Source organism: Rhinoraja longicauda, chromosome 28 (genome assembly GCF_053455715.1).
Source record: "Rhinoraja longicauda isolate Sanriku21f chromosome 28, sRhiLon1.1, whole genome shotgun sequence".
In the NCBI taxonomy this organism is placed as follows: Eukaryota; Metazoa; Chordata; class Chondrichthyes; order Rajiformes; family Arhynchobatidae; genus Rhinoraja; species Rhinoraja longicauda.
In genome coordinates this window covers 14,308,086-14,326,402 of record NC_135980.1, presented here as the reverse complement: position 1 = coordinate 14,326,402, position 18,317 = coordinate 14,308,086, and the positions used below count along the sequence as shown (strand labels likewise).

Below are 18,317 nucleotides of genomic sequence, written 5' to 3'. Positions count from 1 at the left end.
ACCTTCCATGGAGCCAATTTTCTATCCATTCAACTATTTCTCCTTGGATCCCATGCGATCTAACCTTCCGGAGCTGCCTACCATGTGGGACCTTGTCAAATGCCTTACTGAAATCCATGTATACAACATCTACAGTTCTGCCCTCATCTACATTTTTGGTCACGTCTTCAAAAAACTAAATCTAATATGTGAGACATGACCTCCCACGTACAAAACAATGCTGACTATCCCTAATCAGCTCTTGCCCGTCCAAATGCCTGTACAACCTATCCCTCAGAATACTCTCTAGTAACTTTCCAACTACAGATGTTAAGTTGTTGTTAGTTGTGGTAGAAGAACATTTAAAGTTGCCAACAACATTTTATTCCTTGCTTTCTTAAAGATATTTTAACATGTTTATTTGATATATTAATGAGAGTAGCATAGAACACTTTGCCGTAACAGATATTTTTATTGCTAATGTGCAATCAATGATAATGTTGATCAGCTGCCATGTGAATAAGAGAAACACCCTGCTAGTGGATTTAATTTTAGGGCAATTCAGATGAAGGTTGATGATCTGTGTTCCTCCAAGGTTGAAGTCATCAATAGAGAAGCTAAAGAAATGTTGAAATGGAGATAGATTTAAAACCCTTAAAATGATTCAATAAAATTGCAGGAGAGAGAACAGAATAGAATATAATTTCTTAATATCTTAGCAAGACAGTTTAAAGGAAAACATTTCAAAGAAGAACTAATTGCTTTATTTCTTATGAATTCTTATGAAATTCTTGAAGAATAATGAGCTACATGGGAATTTGTAATGGTGGAATTTAGTTTAGTTGTATGCAATTCAATGAAGTGGAAGTAGCTATGAAGATCATAGAATCATACAGTACAAAAATAGACCCTTCGGCACAGCTCATCCATGCCATCCCAAGTCCCGCCCCCCCCCCCCCCCCCCCCCCCACCACGGGTTTGGCCTACATTTTTCTCTAAACCTCTCCTATCCATGAAGGTTTATTAAGTTTCTCTAATTCTTGTGAAAATCTGCATTTTTAGCAACATTTAGCAACATCACTATGAAGGCTTATTGCAAAATTGTTTGGCAAGAGTTTAATCAAGGTGAGCAGCAGTAAGTTATCCCTGAGTGAGCAATGGTGTATGAATTACGTGAACTTTGTCACCTCATGCTATGTCAGCCAGTATTCAAACTCCAGACTTAACTAATGTTTCAGTATCTTGAAGGTTGCCTTGGATGACACCTGTTCAGCTAAGGAAGGCAGTAAGCAATCATTTCAGAACAATGCAATGAGTTAAATCCATTTGAGTGGTTTCTTGTATTACCTAGAATCTCCCAACTCCTGTGATCTGAGTCTTTCTGTTCCTCTACTCTCTCAGCTACTCTGGACCCTTTAGTTCTGTTCTCTGTTCCACCAGATTCTACAGCTCCAAGCGATTCACTCCTACGACAGTTCACACAAAGTCAAGCAAATCATTGAGTTTGTTTTCAATGGAAAGAACACTCTTGCTATCAAGCTGGGAACTGTGGTTCTAAACATCAAAATATAAACCATATGAAATTCCTTTCTTTGCCGTTTTTAAATATATGGTATAACTGATCATGTTTCAAGAGAAGGATAACAAATGAATTTTACGTTGGAATTTTTACCAGGGATGAAAGTGACTGAAGGCAAAATGAAATGAAAATATTATGTGATGAGAAATCTTGCACAGTGGATGGAGGTGTGGTTTGCTATCTGGGTATATGGACTGGCCTGAAGAACTGCCGGGAGAGTGATGGCTGGGAGACTGGGTCTGCTTTGGAGATCCAACCAAAGACTGGCAGCCAGGCTAAACCAGGAGGCTTTCACTCTGTCATCATGTGATGACTGATGATGCACGTCTTTTCGCAGGAAGGACCAGGTTTATCCTACAAACTGCTTCCAAGGGCCACTCACAAGAAATATTTTATTTTGTTCAAGCCATTCTGAAAAATGAAATCTAAGTATTTTCCTTAGAAGAGTGATAAAACTTTTTCAGTCAGAGAGTTGTGAATCTGTGGAATTCTCTGCCTCAGAAGGCAGTGGGGGCCAATTCTCTGAATGCATTCAAGAGAGAGCTGGATAGAGCTCAAGGATAGCAGTCAGGGGTATGAGGAGAAGGCAGGAACGGGGTACTGATTGAGAATGATCAGCCATGATCACATTGAATGGCGGTGCTGGCTCGAAGGGCCGAATGGCCTCCTCCTGCGTCTATTGTCTAAGAGTATCTGTTCACACCCTCCTCTCATAGAGCACACACTTCCCACACATTTCAGTCAGGAAGCTGAGCACATTTTCTTTCAGTTCAAACATGCCTCTCTCCAACTAAAGGAAGATCTGGAGTGCTGGATGTAGCAGGGATGGTAATCCCAAGAATCTAATAGCCAGATCAATAAAGCTTTTGAGAACATGGTCAGCGCAGTGATAAATTTGCACCCAGTAATACTGTATGCCTTGGTCCTACAGCATCAGACCTGTTTTATTCACCAGTGCTGATAACCACACATTTCCACCTTATTGCTATGTTCTAGTCTATCTTTTCAGCTTGTCTATTTCCCCTTGAAGCCTCCTCCCTACTCAAAATCTCAGTTTTGTAACATCAGCAAAGTTGATTGATCTTTAACCAAAGTGTTGATACAGATTATGAGTGGGTGGGACCCCAAGCACAAATCACAGTAGTAACCCACAAGTCACAGCCTGTCAATTTGAAAAAGACTATTTATTCCCATTCTTTGTTTCTCTCTGATAACCAAATCTCAGTGTATTGCAGGATAGACCCACAAGCTCTAACCTGATTGATCAACCTCCTTTTTGGAACTTCATCTAAAACTGCGTTCCTCCTTATCAATTCTCACTAATCCACAACCTCAATGAACCCCAGCCCCATAGCATGATTCCTCTTTCATAAATCAATGATGACTCTGCTCAATCTATTAATTCTTTCGTAGGTGTAATGTTATTACCTCATTGTAAATTTCAGCATTTCCCTTCCACTTAATTACAAACAGAAAATGTTGGAAACATTCAGCAATTCAGGCAGCATCTGCAGAAAGAGAAACAGTAATGTTTCAGGTCTGGGACTCTATCACAACATTATTAGTTTACTACTGTTATCAGTCTATTATGTTGGTAGTTCCCTATTTTCTCTTTTTAAAAAAAATGCTGGAGTCACATTTTCTGTCCTCCAATCTCCACCATTACAAAATCAGCAGAATTTGAAAGTTGATAATCAATACATCCACAATCTCTAAAGCCATCACTTTCAAAAGTCTAGGGTGTAGACCATGAGGTTCTCAGGATTTATCAGCTTTCAATCTTGCCAAATACTCTGATACCTTTTTTCTTTGGTTCCTCATTCTCCCTCGCATGCAATTAGATTTAGTATCTTTAATTTTACTCTTAACATTTTTCCAATATGACCTTTTGTATTAATTGTACTGTTTCACTCTGCCCTTATTTCCCTCACTACTTTTCTAACATACCATTTCCTATTTTGTTTCTCTCCTTCCTGAATTAAGGTTCCCTCCCACCTACCCCTTGCCAAGTTAGTTCAAAGCAACCCCAATCTCTGAAGCAACACCAGGCCCCACTAAGATCCCTATGGGGATATTGATCCCATCTTACTGGGATACAATCCGTTCACATTGTAGGTCCCCATCTACCCTCGAAAAGATTCCAGTGTCTCAGTAATCTAAAGGCTTCCCTTCCTGTACCATCTCTCCAAACATTCATTTGCTTTAATCTCTTACTTCTATACTAATTTTCTCATGGCATTGGGAATAATTTTAAGATGGCAATCTTTCAGGTACGGCTTTTAAATCTCTTTCCTTACTCCCTAGGATCTGCTTACAAGACCTCATCTCTTTTACAAACGACATCATTGGTATTAATGAATACCACAATTTTACGGTTGGTCATACTCCCATTTCAAGGTGCTCTGTTGATACTCAGAGTTATCCTTGGCCCTGGCAACATGGAGGCTGTAGAGCTGGATGGTCTCCCATCCAGTTATTGCCCAAACTATCAACTACTTTATCAACTACTTTATCACTAAAGCTCTCTCAATTCTCGTTCACATTTGTAGTGGCGACCTATTAATGCCACTATGCTCCTAGTTCTGACTGCACAGCCCTGAAGAACCATTGCCCCACTAATATCCAAAAGGGAAAAAAAACATTAGAAAGTAAGATGGATTCTAAGGACATCTGTGGTACCTGCCTACTTCTTCTGATTTGCATAATGGTCACCCATTCCTTCCCTTCCTGCAAACGGTTACGCTACAACGCGGCCTTAACAAAGTTCTCAGCCTCGTGGATGCACCCGTGACTCCAGGCACCACAAAAGCTCTGCAATCAGGACTTCAGCTGGAGGCAATTCTTGTGGCCGTCTCGATCACTGGAAGTTTCCACAACTTCCCACATGGCACAGGATGCAAACTTCACTTGACCAAGCTGCCTTTCTATTCTTTACTTCACTGTTGACAGCTTATAAAGTAGGCATTTGACAGTCACACTCGCAAGCTGCTCAACAATTTGTTCCCTGCCTTTTGCCAACATCGCTATTGATTGTTAATGTCACATTCTGACTCCCCTTCTTTTAGGGTCTGCAACGATATTAAATAATAATGAAATAGTTTATATCAGATTCATCTGTCAATCGGTGCAGCACTAATGACAAAGCCAGAGATGCTTTGAATGCCTTTGTACGTGGGAAAGTTAGCACATCTTACAACAACTTGTGAGTGCAAGAACATGGTGATGATAAAGTTGCAATTGGCCATGAACCTATTTGAAATTAAACAGCTGTTAGTTACATTCAATGTCAAATGTGTGAAATGACAAGTTTTGTTGAGGCTCATATTCCAGTGCAAGTAGGAAAGAATATGTTTTGTAAGGAACAAATTATTTCACTGAACTAACTGACATGTACTCTGTCCCCTAATCCTCTACCTCAATCGCAGACAGTATTGGGCTACATCGAGTGGAAAATGTGAGTCATACGGAGCCCGCAGTCAGCCTTCACCTGTACAGTCCTCCATTTGACAGCTGCCATTGTTTTGATGAAAGAACAGGCTACAAGAACAAAGTCAAAATGACTTTCTGGAGTAAATTTGGTGAAAAGACTCCTTTGGTAAGCTTTAATGAAGGAATTGGGATTAACATCCTGTGGATAAGAAAGACCACAACATGTGGGATGTACAGTTCTATTGGTCAGTGCATTCTTCCACATAAGTAGCACAATTTCTTATAACTATAGCAGAGGTTTCCTTCTATCATAGATTTATTGTTTATAAACATGGTATAAGCTAAATATCTCCCTGGTTGCTTTATCAACAAATTAGACAAAGTACAAAAGCTACCCAAATTCATTCTCCAGGCTGCACTCCATAAGCCAAGATAATGGTATAGATCCTGCAAAGGCCATAAGCTCCCCTATCACAATAGAGAAAATACAGGGCATGGTAGCCACTCCCAATTATTAAATGACTCTAATGTCTAATGTATGCAAGTTTGTAAGGTGAGAAGAGGATAAGACAGCTATGATTTTCTGCAAACTTTCCTCTGTTGATGTTCAATGGCACTAAAGCCAGTTGGACAAACTCTTCTCCTACAAGTGTTAGCACATTCAGGAGAAAAGTAATCTTACGTGGAACATAAGAAAAATAATCTTGCCACCATTTAGAGTCTCGTGTTCTTTCCTTTGAGGTGTCTGCTATCGAATGTAATTTTGATTTGTTTCCCCCTCACGGTTATGCAGTGAGAAAACATGCAACCTTCCTGCAGGGACAGCATAAGGCGGAATCTCAGCACTACCTGTGGAAATCATGACCAAAACATGATTGGATGTAGACACTGTTGACAGTGCAATACAAAATGTGCAGGGTTTCGACCCTAAAAGTCGTCAATTTCCTCTCCTCCCACACCCACTGAGTTCGTGCAGCAGATTGTTTGTTGCTCCAGATTCTAGCATCTGCCGTTTCATATTTTTTGCCGTTTCATATTTTTGCCGCATCATGCCACAATAATGCCCCCTGCCTCAATTCACTGGAAACTGCACAATGTTTTGCACTGGTGATTCATGCAACAATGCATTGCCAGCTATTGGCCCGCAGTCAATTATTTATAAATTCAATGTATTGTCACTTGTCACACCTTCACACAGAGGTAGACAGATATGAACAATTAATTAATTGTTAACAATAAAAATGTAGCCGATTCTTTGGAAATTCCAATCATAGCATTTTATTTAAATATATATAGGGAACTAGAAGTCAAGCTTCATTGTCATTGAATCTGAATTTGTTTGTCCAAGTGACATAAAAGCTGCTATGTTGTAACATGAGAAGGATGGGAATCAGTACAAGAATTGATTGTACAGAGCTCACTTTTGAGAGATGGAAACAGGCAGTCCAGAATAGTTTGGCCCAGAGGGAACTATTTGGATTAGTGTGGTTAAAAGCCCCAAGGAACAGTGATTTGTGAGTTCTGCAGCTGGTATCTGGCTTATCATCTGTCATCAAAAGAGCATCTTAAAAGAAGTTACTGGGGGTTATGGAGAAAATACCAGAGCTCAGAACGTGAGCAGAGAGAACCATATTTCATAAGTCATTTCCAGAAAGGTGGAAACAAAATAGAAAAATTGAATTAAAAAACGGTCTGCTTCACAAGGAGAGAAATATTGAGGAATATAGCCTGTCTATTTTCGGCTATGAGATGAATTATTTACTTTGATATGAAGAATTAAAACAAAAACAGATTTATTTAGAAAAATGTTAACATTCTGCTCAATATCACTGTAAAGAGTTACAAGAGTGCTAATGCATAAAACGTAGAAAATTAAAATGCTAACGGTGTTTTGGCCTTTATTTCCAAAAGGAAAAAGAAAAACAGAATTTGAAACAAAAAAAAAGAATAGTGAGAACACTCGGCAGTCAAGGAGCATTTCATAATCATAGAGGAATATAGCACCAAACAGGCCCTTTGGCCCATCATGTCCTGTCGATCATCAACAGCATCGCTATATTAATCTCATCTACAATACTTCATTTATAGTCTTTTATGCCATGGCAATTCAAATGTTCATCCAGCCCTGTCTAATGTCTCTCTGACAATGACCAACATTGTATCCTCCATGGGGGTCAGGCCCTGCAGGAAAGTCTCTCCCATTTTCATTAGTTCTTGCTACCTCTAATTGCAGAACTTGTCTTCTACAAGAACGAGTGTTGTGGATTATACTGGGATGGTGAGATTGACATGGTTCAACAGGCAGTGTATGCATGTTGTGGTATGTAGCGCGAGGTTTGCAGCTGTACTAAGTTTATTGGGATGAAGTTAAGCAACCTGATGTGATTAAGCACTGTAATTATGTGGAGCCATCCATAAATATTTTTGGTTGGGACTGAGGTGTTGCAAGTTTAGTGGCGATTTTGGCTTCAGAGTCTCTGGCAGAATTCTGGCAAAAAACTGCAACAATTCAACGGCTGCTGGGACCAAAGATGGTCCCGCTGTACTGGCAGCCATAGTAAGTGTTTGCCTCCCGTACACCGCTTGTCCTCCAGAAGGCGTTGCATGGCAACATTACGGGTTAGGGTCGTGACCTCGCCGGCCGTGGAAGAGCCCTATATAGTTGAGGAGTGCAATTAGACCACCGTGTTGCAACTAGAAGGCAGATAAAGTGCAGTGTAGGGCGAAAATGTTCTTGAATAAAACAGTAACAGAATATTTCTATCACTCCAAGGAAACTACAGAATCAAAAGAAAACAACTGAAACAAATGGACCATGAGAACATGGAGTACGAAGTGCCATATCTCACTGTTGTGGATAAAGTCAGAAGAATATCTCTTTTATGATTTGTCTGCCCAATGTGAATTTATTTTCTTGAAATTAACACCTGGCTACTAGGTTCTACTTTTGAATGATATTTAAGCCATAAAAGTTTCAAAATAGTTCCTCTATTTTGACTTTAACCAACGTTCTTTGGCTCATATCTTTTAATTTTACACTTAAGGGAAATCTCCAGTTATGTTCATCATTGGTGTGTTCACCACTGGCTTGTGAAGCTACTTTCTAAGTGGTAAGCTAAAGGGTTGTAATTTTACTTCTGAAGTCTTCCATCCCCCCCATGCAAACAACCAATGAAGCAAAATTATCTCGATATCATGTGGATCACGTGCCATTCTGGGATGCACCATCCATCAATCAGGGGTACACAGTAATAATTATTTCTCACATCAGATAATAGCTTTGAAATTATTTGTGATATTAACAAATGAACACTTTCCATGTGAATGCATCAGGATGAGAAAAGTTGCTTAAGCTCTTCGGGGTGAGAAAAGCAGTTTATGCTCTTTGGCCCACCTCATCCAGACTGACTTTTGTTGGTCTCTGCCATAATCCCTCTTGTGCCATCCTCAGAATTCAAGGGTCATTTCCTCCGACTCCTAAGTGGGGTAAGGAGACAGACCAAATTAGGATTTTCTATCCCGCAAGGGTTAAAAACAAACTAATTATTTCATAAAATGATTCACAATTTCCTTCCAAAAGCTATTGATTTCCATTGATTTTGAAAATTCCATTCTACATCCATTCATCCATCTAAATGGTGCCAGATATATTCCCAATGTATTATTTCAGTAGAGCTAATAATGCATTCAAAATTTTCAGGCCGACACTTCAATAAAAAGTATGGGCAAAGGTAGGTTATAATAATAATAATATCACTAATATCACAATCAGCAATTTCTAGACTCATCTGATCACCCATCGTAAAATGTTTCCAGAACTCATCCTGATTTTCGTTGGAATGAAATGAACAATAAATTTTATACCTATTTTATCAGATTTTGTTAGTATTATTGTGCCTTTTCAACCTGACATATCTTGATAGGCCATTTATTTACTTGCTCTGTGTAATACCACATCTTACAATGAGTTGAGCTGCCACATTGTGGCACACATTAAAGTGAGAAGGCTTAATGCCCTCACTCATGGCACTAACTACCTCCATTCTGAGTGGATCTAATCCATTGGGACTTTGACGACCTATCCAGAAGAAAGGAAGTCATAGTAACCCTCCCGCCATTCTACGGCCTCTCTGTCTGCCACAACACATACTTTGCAGCTGTTGTGTGACCTTTGGGATACTAGTCTTAATATTATACTAAACATTATTATAACTTTGGTTGAACTAATCTCCAAGGAATTGGATTACAAAGCACTTGATTTTAAGCACAATGAAACTCCACAAAAAGTTTTATCCAGAGTAAATTGTGCTAGCAATCATTTTCAGGCAAAATTATGCCGTTTGCAAGATTGGACCAGGCACATCTGGCCACAATCCACATAAATACGTCGAACTGCTCCAACTGTCAGGTGAACACATTATGTCACCACCAATTCCATTTTTACTGATAAAGATGGGAGATCACATAATGATCAAAATGGACTGGTCTCTATGGAACTGGGAACACATCACATTACATTCTTGATTTTCTAGATACTTAAAAAGTGTTGGGGATCCTGATTGGGAAGCTTTGTGTTGTTTGCAGGCTGCACAAACACAGAGCCATGGAGTCATACAGCACAGAAACAGCCCATCGGCCCATCAAGTTCACATCAATCATCCCTTTACACTATTCCTAAATTAACCCCATGTCTTTAATTCACCCCATATTCTCATCAACTCCTTTTACTCCTCTCCCCACCCCACAATTCTACCACACACATGAGGGCAATTAGCATACCAATGATGTCTTTGGGATATGGGTGGAAAGCAATGTTCCAGAGGAAACTCCATTGCACACAAAGTCAGAATTCTAGGGTTGTGAACCAGTGGCTGGGCCACTGTGAACTTCACACATGAGGGCAATTTACAAAGACTAATTAATATACCAATTATGTTTTTGGGATGTGGCTGAAAAGTGACGCACCAGAGGAAACTCCACACACAGCACACAAGGTCAGAATATTAGGGTTGTGGGGCAGTAGTTGTGCCACTGTGGCAGCACAACAAATCAGGAGTATTGAGCTGTTCATTGTGATGGTCTAAAGCCAGGATCCCAATACAGTGATCTTCATTCAGTGTGAAGACCAGGGATACACAGCTTTCAATGGATCCATAAAGTATCATTTAATTGGCTGCTCACCACAGCATCAGAGAAGACTTATACTCTCTCTACTTGCAAAGGAATAAGTTCATTTATCTCAATCAGGAGAGAATGACATCTCAGGTATTGAAGTTTGCAGCTTCTCAGTTTCAGGTAACTGAAAACCAGAACCTTCTCATGAAAGGAAAGTGGTTTCACTCCCTGCATACAGGGACAGTTGTTAATCTTGCGAATAACTTCTTGATGGTCAGTGCCACATACCTGAATCCTTCATCTTGAAGGGCTCCATGGACATTTTCTGTGTTCAGCACCGACTGAGGAATGGGTCTGAGCACTGATTGAGAAAAAGAACGAGACTCTATTCCGGTCCTGTTTGCACTATTTCACTGTCGTATCAGATTAAGAAGTGAAAACACTATTGGTCTCCTCCAGATGAGTTCCAATTGCATGCAGTTGTCCAGGGAACTTGCTGTGCAGAATCTTCATCAAAGTGCACTGTACGCTGCAAAACGTTGCCAAACGTGACAACAGCTGGTGTCCCTGGGAAAGGACTGAAGAGGTCCAGGTCCTGCACGCCAGCAGAAGCAAGAGGAATGATACAGGGGGATGTCACACCTCAACATCGAGAGAGCAGAGGCGAAAGATATTGTGCACCCAGTCCAAAGTAGAAAGACAATTTTCATTAGGAGCCTGCTAAATAATTGTTCCCACTGCCAACAAGATGGCCTTACCATGTTCTAGTTATTAACACAAACATTGTCACGAATAATCAGCCAGGAAAGCCCACATAATGCGTAAAGTTCCATCACATTCTTGTCATTGATTGGCAAAAGCAAATGGTTAGACTCTCTTGTAGAATGTCACTGTCTGGCACTTCGGTACCATGAACGTGACTTGTGATTTATCAGCATCCTATGCCTGAATGATATTGTGGTCCTGCTGCAGGACAGAAAGGAGGGATATTTAAGTTTCCAAAAGGATCTAGATCACCTACAGCACATAATCCTCCAACATTTTCGCCACAGCACATAATCCTCCAACATTTTCGGCACAGCACATAATCCTCCAACATTTTCGCCACCTCCAACGGGATCCCATCATTAGCCACATCTTCCCATCTCCACCACTTTCTGCTTTCCGCAGAGACCGTTCCCTCCACAACTCCCTCGTCAACTCGTCCCTTCCCACCCAAAACCACCCCCTCCCCAGGTACTTTCCCCTGCAACCACAGGAGATGCAACACATGTCCCTATACCTCCCCCCTCGACTCTGTCCAAGGATCCCGAGTCTTTTCAGTTGAGGCAGAGGTTCACTTGCACCTCCTTCAACCTCATCTACTGTATCCACTGTTCCAGGTGTGGACTCTTGTATATTGGTGAGATCAAGCGCAGGCTCAGCGATCGTTTCGCTGAACACCTCCGCTTGGTCCGTCTAAACCTACCTGATCTCTCGGTTGCTCAACACTTTAACTCCCCCTCCCATTCCCACACTGACCTTTCTGTCCTCGGCCTCCTATATTGTCAGATTGAGGCCCAGCGCAAATTGGAAGCACAGAACCTCATATTTCGCTTGGGTAGCTTACACCCCAGTGGTATGAACATTGACTTTTCTAACTTCAAATAGCCCTTGCTTTCCCTCTCTCTCCATCCCCTCCCCCATCCCAGTTCTCCGACCAGTCTTACTATCTCCAATTACATTTTATCTCTGTACTGCCCACTCCCCTGACATCAGTCTGGAGAAGGGTCTCAACCCAAAACATCACCCATTCCTTCTCTCCAGAGATGCTGCCTGTCCCGCTGAGTTACTCCAGCATTTTGTGTCTATCTAGGATTTGGATCAATTGGGAAGGTGGAAAAATGAATTTAACTCTGACATGATGACAAAAGCAACTTGTTCACTCAGATACTATATCTGAAATAAACTGCCAGACGAAGTTAAAGAAGCAGATTCAATTATGACTTTCAAAGACAGATGGACAGATATACAGATAGGAAGGGTTTAAGTTGGCTATGGGTCAAATGGGAACAGCCCAGTATGCCAACTTGGTCAGCATGGACAAGTTACGCCAAAGGGCCTGCTTCTGTGCTGTATAACTTTATAGAAACTTGTTTTGAATACTGGTGTTCTTTTGAATTAACTGATTTTTACCTGAACATATCTTCATTAATGTAAACAACTTTCCGATCTTGCAAAATGTCCTATAAAACCTGGGGAATAATTTGCATAAATTCTGATTTCCGTAAGCCAGGCTTGTTTGTAAAAGGTGCAATTGAGCAAAAAAATGTTTTTGATTCTATTTTATGTACTTTGATAACATTGCAAACTAACTACTCCTTCATTTCAATAGTGTTACAGATAGATTGTTTTCTCTATGCAAGGTAGTAGGCGTATCAGGTTGTATAACATCCCCTGTGGCACTTGGTAGAGGACACCCTCAATCTACCTGCCGCCATCTTGTTCGCTCTCTCCAGTAGAGGTCGCTTTCATTGCATGACTCAGCTTCAAGCGCCTGGTGATCTCCGTCCGAACCCGCCCCTTCTCTGCCAAATACGTTTGGCTGCGAGACCAAGCGCAATGCTCTCTGGGTCTTGTAGTCCGATTTGTCACGTGGCAAGGTCGCCGGAACGCTGTCCCAGCGGCGCGGAGACGCATGCGCGCCGAGGCCGGCTGGAGCCCTCAGCCGGAAGATCTCCATTTTGCTTTCAAGAGAGAGGAAAAAACTGGTCAAGGCGACGTTGGAGGGCCAGCCGCGGCCTCCCGATCAGGCTGGTGGTTTATTGGCCCGGCCGGTGTTTCAATGGCAGCAGCGGCCCGAAAATGGACATCAAGACGGCGGTGTTTAACGCAGCTCGCGACGGGAAGTTGAAACTTATGCAAAAGTTGCTCAACAACCGCAGCGCCGAGGAGCTGGAGGCGGTGACGCTGGAGAAGACCAATGGCGGCACCCCGCTGCTCATAGCCTCCAGGTACGGCCACCTGCAGGTGGTAGACTACCTGATGGAGTACTGCAAGGCCAAGGTGGAACTGGGCGGCTCGGTCAACTTCGACGGCGAGACCATCGAAGGGGCCCCGCCGCTGTGGGCGGCTTCAGCCGCCGGGCACCTGACGGTGGTGCGGAGCCTACTGGAGCACGGCGCGTCCGTCAACAATACCACTCTGACCAACTCCACCCCGCTGCGGGCCGCCTGTTTCGACGGCCACCTGGAGATCGTCAAGTACCTGATCGAGCACAAGGCGGACATGGAAGTGGCCAACAGGCACGGCCACACTTGCCTCATGATCTCGTGTTACAAAGGCCACAAGGAGATCGCCAAGTACCTGCTGGAGAAGGGGGCGGACGTGATTAGGAAGAGCGTGAAGGGAAACACGGCTTTGCACGACTGTGCAGAGTCGGGAAGCCTGGAAATCATGAAGATGTTGTTGAAGTGCGGGGCTAAGATGGAAAAGGACGGATATGGAATGAGCCCCTTGCTTGCAGCCAGTGTCACAGGTCATATGAATATCGTAGAGTTTCTTATTAATAATGCGCAGACTAAGAAGGAAGATCGAATCGACGCGCTTGAGCTACTGGGAGCCACGTTTATTGATAAGAAAAGGGATTTACTTGCAGCTATGAAGTTCTGGAAGAGAGCAATGGAGATGAGACATTGCGATAAAACTAAAATAGTTAAGAAGCCACAAGTAGGACAGGTGGTGCTGGCTTACGATTATGCAAAGGAAGTTATGACTTCGGAGGAATTGGAAGCCCTGATAACTGACCCAGATGAAATGAGGATGCAGGCTTTGTTGATCAGAGAGAGAATTCTTGGACCATCGCACCCTGACACTTCTTACTATATTCGTTATCGAGGTGCTGTCTATGCTGATTCTGGCAACTTTGAACGCTGCATCAATTTGTGGAAGTATGCACTAAATATGCAGCAGAACAATTTAGACCCCTTGAGCCCTATGACTGCGAGTAGTTTGCTATCATTTGCTGAACTCTTTTCATTTGTCTTGCAAGATCGTTCAAAAGGTAACTTGGCCATGAAGGTATCTTTCAATGATCTTATGTGTATCCTGTGCAAAAGCGTTCGTGAAATAGAGCGGGCGGTGAATCAGCGAGAGAACCCACCAGAGGTTGCCCAGTTCACCAAAGCTTTGTCCATTATTTTGCACTTGATCTCCTTGTTGGAAAAAGTAAAATGTAGCCCTGACCAGGAGCATTACAAGAAGCGAACCATTTATAGGCTTTTGAAGTTGAACCCGAGAGGAAAAGGTGGGTTTACCCCACTGCATCTAGCTGTTGACAAAGATACAACGTCGGTTGGCCGCTATCCAGTTTGCAAATTTCCTTCGTTGCAAGTGACCTCAGTTCTGCTAGAGTGTGGTGCTGATGTTGACTCGAGAGATTTTGAGAACAACACTCCCCTGCATATAGCTGCATTCAACAACAATCTTGATATTATGAACATGCTAATTGACACCGGTGCACATTTTGATGCCACCAATTCCTCCAAGAAAACTGCTTGGGATTTGCTGGATGAAAAGAAAATGGCTAAGAATTTGATTCAGCCCATTAACCACATTACCCTCCAGTGCCTTGCTGCTCGTGCTATTGAAAAACATAAGGTGACTTATAAAGGATTAATTCCAGAAGAACTGGATGCTTTCATTCAGCTGCACTAGAGCAAAATTGTGTTAATGAATTTAGATGCATGCCAAGGTGCTTCTCATGGAGCTTCAACAACTTGCATTGATGTGTAGATATACCAGAGACTTGAGTGAGATTAAAATTGATCTGTCTACTGAAGGGCTATTTATATCTTGTAGGGCTAAAACTGAAGGTAGAAAATTAAATTTGCAGATTTTTCTGTTTTCATCATAGCATTGTTCATGCTGGATTATAGCAGAAACTAAATGTTGAGCTAGAGCTGGGGTTGAAAGACAAGCTCTTGCATATGACTGCCAAAGCACACTTAAAGAGAATCTTTTTTTTAAAATGTGTGCCTCCTGCAGTTGGCTTAGTTCTGTTCCCGTTGCTGCATAGATCATAGTGAAATGCCATCAATGGCATTGTTTATGGCTCCCAGAATTCCAAATTTCCATTCGGCTGTTATTTCATAGGCATTTTCCCCAAACTACTTAAAAACTGTTGGAAAATCAGAGCCTCCAATTTTATCATTTTCAATGATTATTATGTTCGGTCATCTTTTCTAAGATTCAGCAAACATTTGCGCGTAACTATTCGTAGATGGATACAGTCAGGACTCAAGTTGCATTTTAAATTTAAATGCCATATTACAATGCATCGTATGCTCAATGGAGCTAAGATAAATATTCAACTGGCTTGTTTACCTAATTATTTAAGAAGGCCAAAACCATGGATGCAGCAGATAATCAGTGTGCTTGTGAGCATTCGAAAGAGATCCCTGTAGATTCAAACAAACCTGCTTTCTCAATTTACTGTGCTGATTTTACATGAAACTCTCATGTTATAGATATAATAAAATTTCAGTGCTCGAACATTTAAGAGCACAATAGTTAATAAAACTAGAATGGCAAATGGTGAGAGCAGTACAACTGTAAAACATCTACATCTTTAAATATTTAGCCATCCTTTGTTTGAAACTTAACAAGAGGTCTTGAAGTGAAAGGGTTCTTAGTAGATCAGAAAGAAGGTGTATTACAAGGAAGAATCATACATCACAGAAATGAATTGAGAAGATTAACCCTCTTGGGTGAGAAATGTCCTTTGAATTTTGTACATTTGTCTCCCCCAAAAAAAATCTTAACACTGGCTAATACAAGTGTCATTTGAGATTACCACTGAGCCACAAGGTTGTAAATCTGTGTTCTCTGAATAAGCAGAACGTTTTAAAATATACTGTTAAAATGCAACTGCAGTCCACATTGGGTTGAGCAAAGACAAAGACTTGGAACCCTATTGCAAATATCAGGACTGTTTAAAAAGGCACTATGTATAGATCTAATTTGTTTTAATAGGGTTTTATTTAATGGAAAAAAAATTGCAAACCAGCAGTGGACCTATTAGCTTTCATATTGCGTAAAGATGCTTTTTTAAAAAACGGTTCATAACTACACTTGGAAATCTGGCTCTTGAATATTTATTTTTGCATATTCTTTGCCCATTCAGAATTTACACTATATTGTTTGGTTTGAAGAATATTAAATGCAAATTGCTGCTGAGCTGTACGTGTGAATTGGATGGCTCATAATAAAACAGTATGTTTTAAACAGACCAAATGTAGAACACTTTAATAGACCTTAAAATAAATAATTTAGATGTTTGCCACATGTAGGATATGCTTTATAGGAAGAACGCAAGACAGAGATAGAGAATTGGCTAAAATTAAGATTCTGAAAGAAAATTGCATTGGAGATTAATGCACTTTGCTTCTAGTTTGAGATGTGTGAGAGAAAGCACATGTCTTATGAAATTTAGAGAAGAAAAAGTTAATAAGAAAATATTAGTTTAAAAGAAGAATGTCTGAGGAACCGAGACTGCAGTTGCTGGAATCTCAAGTAAGCAACAAATTAATGGAGGAAGTCAGCTCGCCAGGGAGCATTTGTGGAGCAAATGGACATTCAATATTTTGGGCCGGGACTCTTCTAAGGGACTAGCCAGATGAAGGATCTTGACTTGAAACACCAACTGTTCGTTTCCCTCCACAGATGCTGCCTGATTCCTTCAGTTTCTCTAACAGTTTGTCAAAGTAGATTGAGACATGGAAAGATTAAAATTTCTTTCATATCCAAAAGCCTAGAGGAGTTCTAGAAACCATCTCCTGATGATAAAGATAGGCACAAAAAGCTGGAGTAACTCAGCGGGACAGGCAGCATCTCGGGAGAGAAGGAATGGGTGACGTTTTGGGTCGAGACCCTTCTTCCGAGTTGTGTTGGAATATTGGATAGACTTCTACATTGTAGAGTTAGCAGTTAAGGCAAAAAGATATTTGGAATGCCAGATGAATTGAACATTAACTTGAGCAAAAGACTAATATCTTGAATTTGTTTTTGGTGTAATCTCTTGCTGTGAGAGAGCTTGGAAGAATGTTTCAGAAGTTGACCATAATCATGCAAGCAAAGTGCCCTGCTCAGTGTAACTAAGCTCAGTATAATTAGGGTGTCCAGGACCTGGACTCCAGGTTTGCTTTAAGTGTGACACGGTTCCTGAGATTTATGAAGTGCTCCCCATTTTCCACATTGATGTGAACCTTCACTTTGGAAGGTGATGTTGGAATGGCAGGTGCAGGTGGTGGAGGATCATTATTTTGCTGCTATTAGGAATAAGACCCAGCCACTCTGTTTTGGTCAGTAAATGAATCAAGGGTGACTTGAAACTCAGCCCCAGAATGTACATATAAGAAAATGTTATCCACACACTGCAGCTCAAACACTGAACTTGGTATAATCATGATTCTGGACTCGATGTGATCCAGATCAAACAGTTTTCCATTTGTCTTGCAGATTGGCTCTGCTCAAGCAGGAAACGTGGAGTTAGGGTGCACCATTGTAGCAAGAACAATTGAGTAAAGTGATGAGCGATAAAGTAGCCTTTCTTGACACCAGTCCACACTAAGATTAGTTCTGTTCTGGTCTGGGGTGTTATGGGAAAGTTCTGTGCTTGTTCCTTGCTAAACAAGATCTTGCGCCAAGTGTTTTGCCAGAAGAGCATTGGAGTTAACCTTCCCTGCCGGTCACGCCTTACCAGACGGCTGTGAATCTTCCCATCCTTGGGTGACCCAGGATGATCCTTTTTTTTTTGTTGCTTCCTCTTGGATCAAGAACTGAGTTTTACTCAAGATCAGAAATTCTCCTTATCATTCATGGTTTCCAAGATGTATTGATGACTAACTTCCATGTAAAATGAGTTGGTGGGTCACGGGGTGTTCACTAATTCCATAGGGAGAATTACTGAAACACCAGCTCAGCTGATTCTGTGAAGACCATATTCCTCTGACGGTTTTCTTCAAAAAAACAGTGGACCCATCACCTCATTCTTTGAATTGGCTGATTCCTGCCTGTTCTGGCTCTGATCAGGTCGGCAATGCTGCTGTTAAAGTATCTGATCTCTAATAGCATTACTTTTGGTGCCGGTCTTAAAGGTTCTGACTCCAGACATCTATAACACAGGAACAGGCCCTTTGGCCCATAATGACTGTATCCAACATGATACCAAGATCAA

The 18,317-nt window shown here is 41.4% G+C and overlaps 2 protein-coding genes across 2 annotated transcripts in view; both read left to right on the top strand.

Moving 5' to 3' along the window:
- Positions 1 to 8,864, top strand: part of LOC144607129 (cysteine dioxygenase type 1-like) — a 28,965-nt gene extending 20,101 nt beyond the window's left edge. The window contains exons 4-5 of the mRNA XM_078423749.1: positions 4,984 to 5,153; positions 7,761 to 8,864. Of these exons, the coding sequence (XP_078279875.1) occupies positions 4,984 to 5,153; positions 7,761 to 7,790 (200 nt within the window). The 3' untranslated portion in view covers positions 7,791 to 8,864. The remainder of the gene's footprint in view (positions 1 to 4,983; positions 5,154 to 7,760) is intronic.
- Positions 8,865 to 12,808: 3,944 nt separating this feature from the next.
- Positions 12,809 to 16,332, top strand: LOC144607246 (protein fem-1 homolog C-like). Its single transcript, XM_078423944.1, has one exon. It carries the CDS (start codon positions 12,947 to 12,949, stop codon positions 14,795 to 14,797), a length of 1,851 nt encoding a protein of 616 aa, XP_078280070.1. The 5' UTR covers positions 12,809 to 12,946; the 3' UTR covers positions 14,798 to 16,332.
- The last annotated feature ends 1,985 nt before the right edge of the window (positions 16,333 to 18,317 follow it).

Coding starts and splice junctions, on each gene's coding strand:
- LOC144607246 (XM_078423944.1), top strand. CDS start 12,947: ATGGACATCAAGACGGCGGTGTTTAACGCAGCTCGCGACGGGAAGTTG.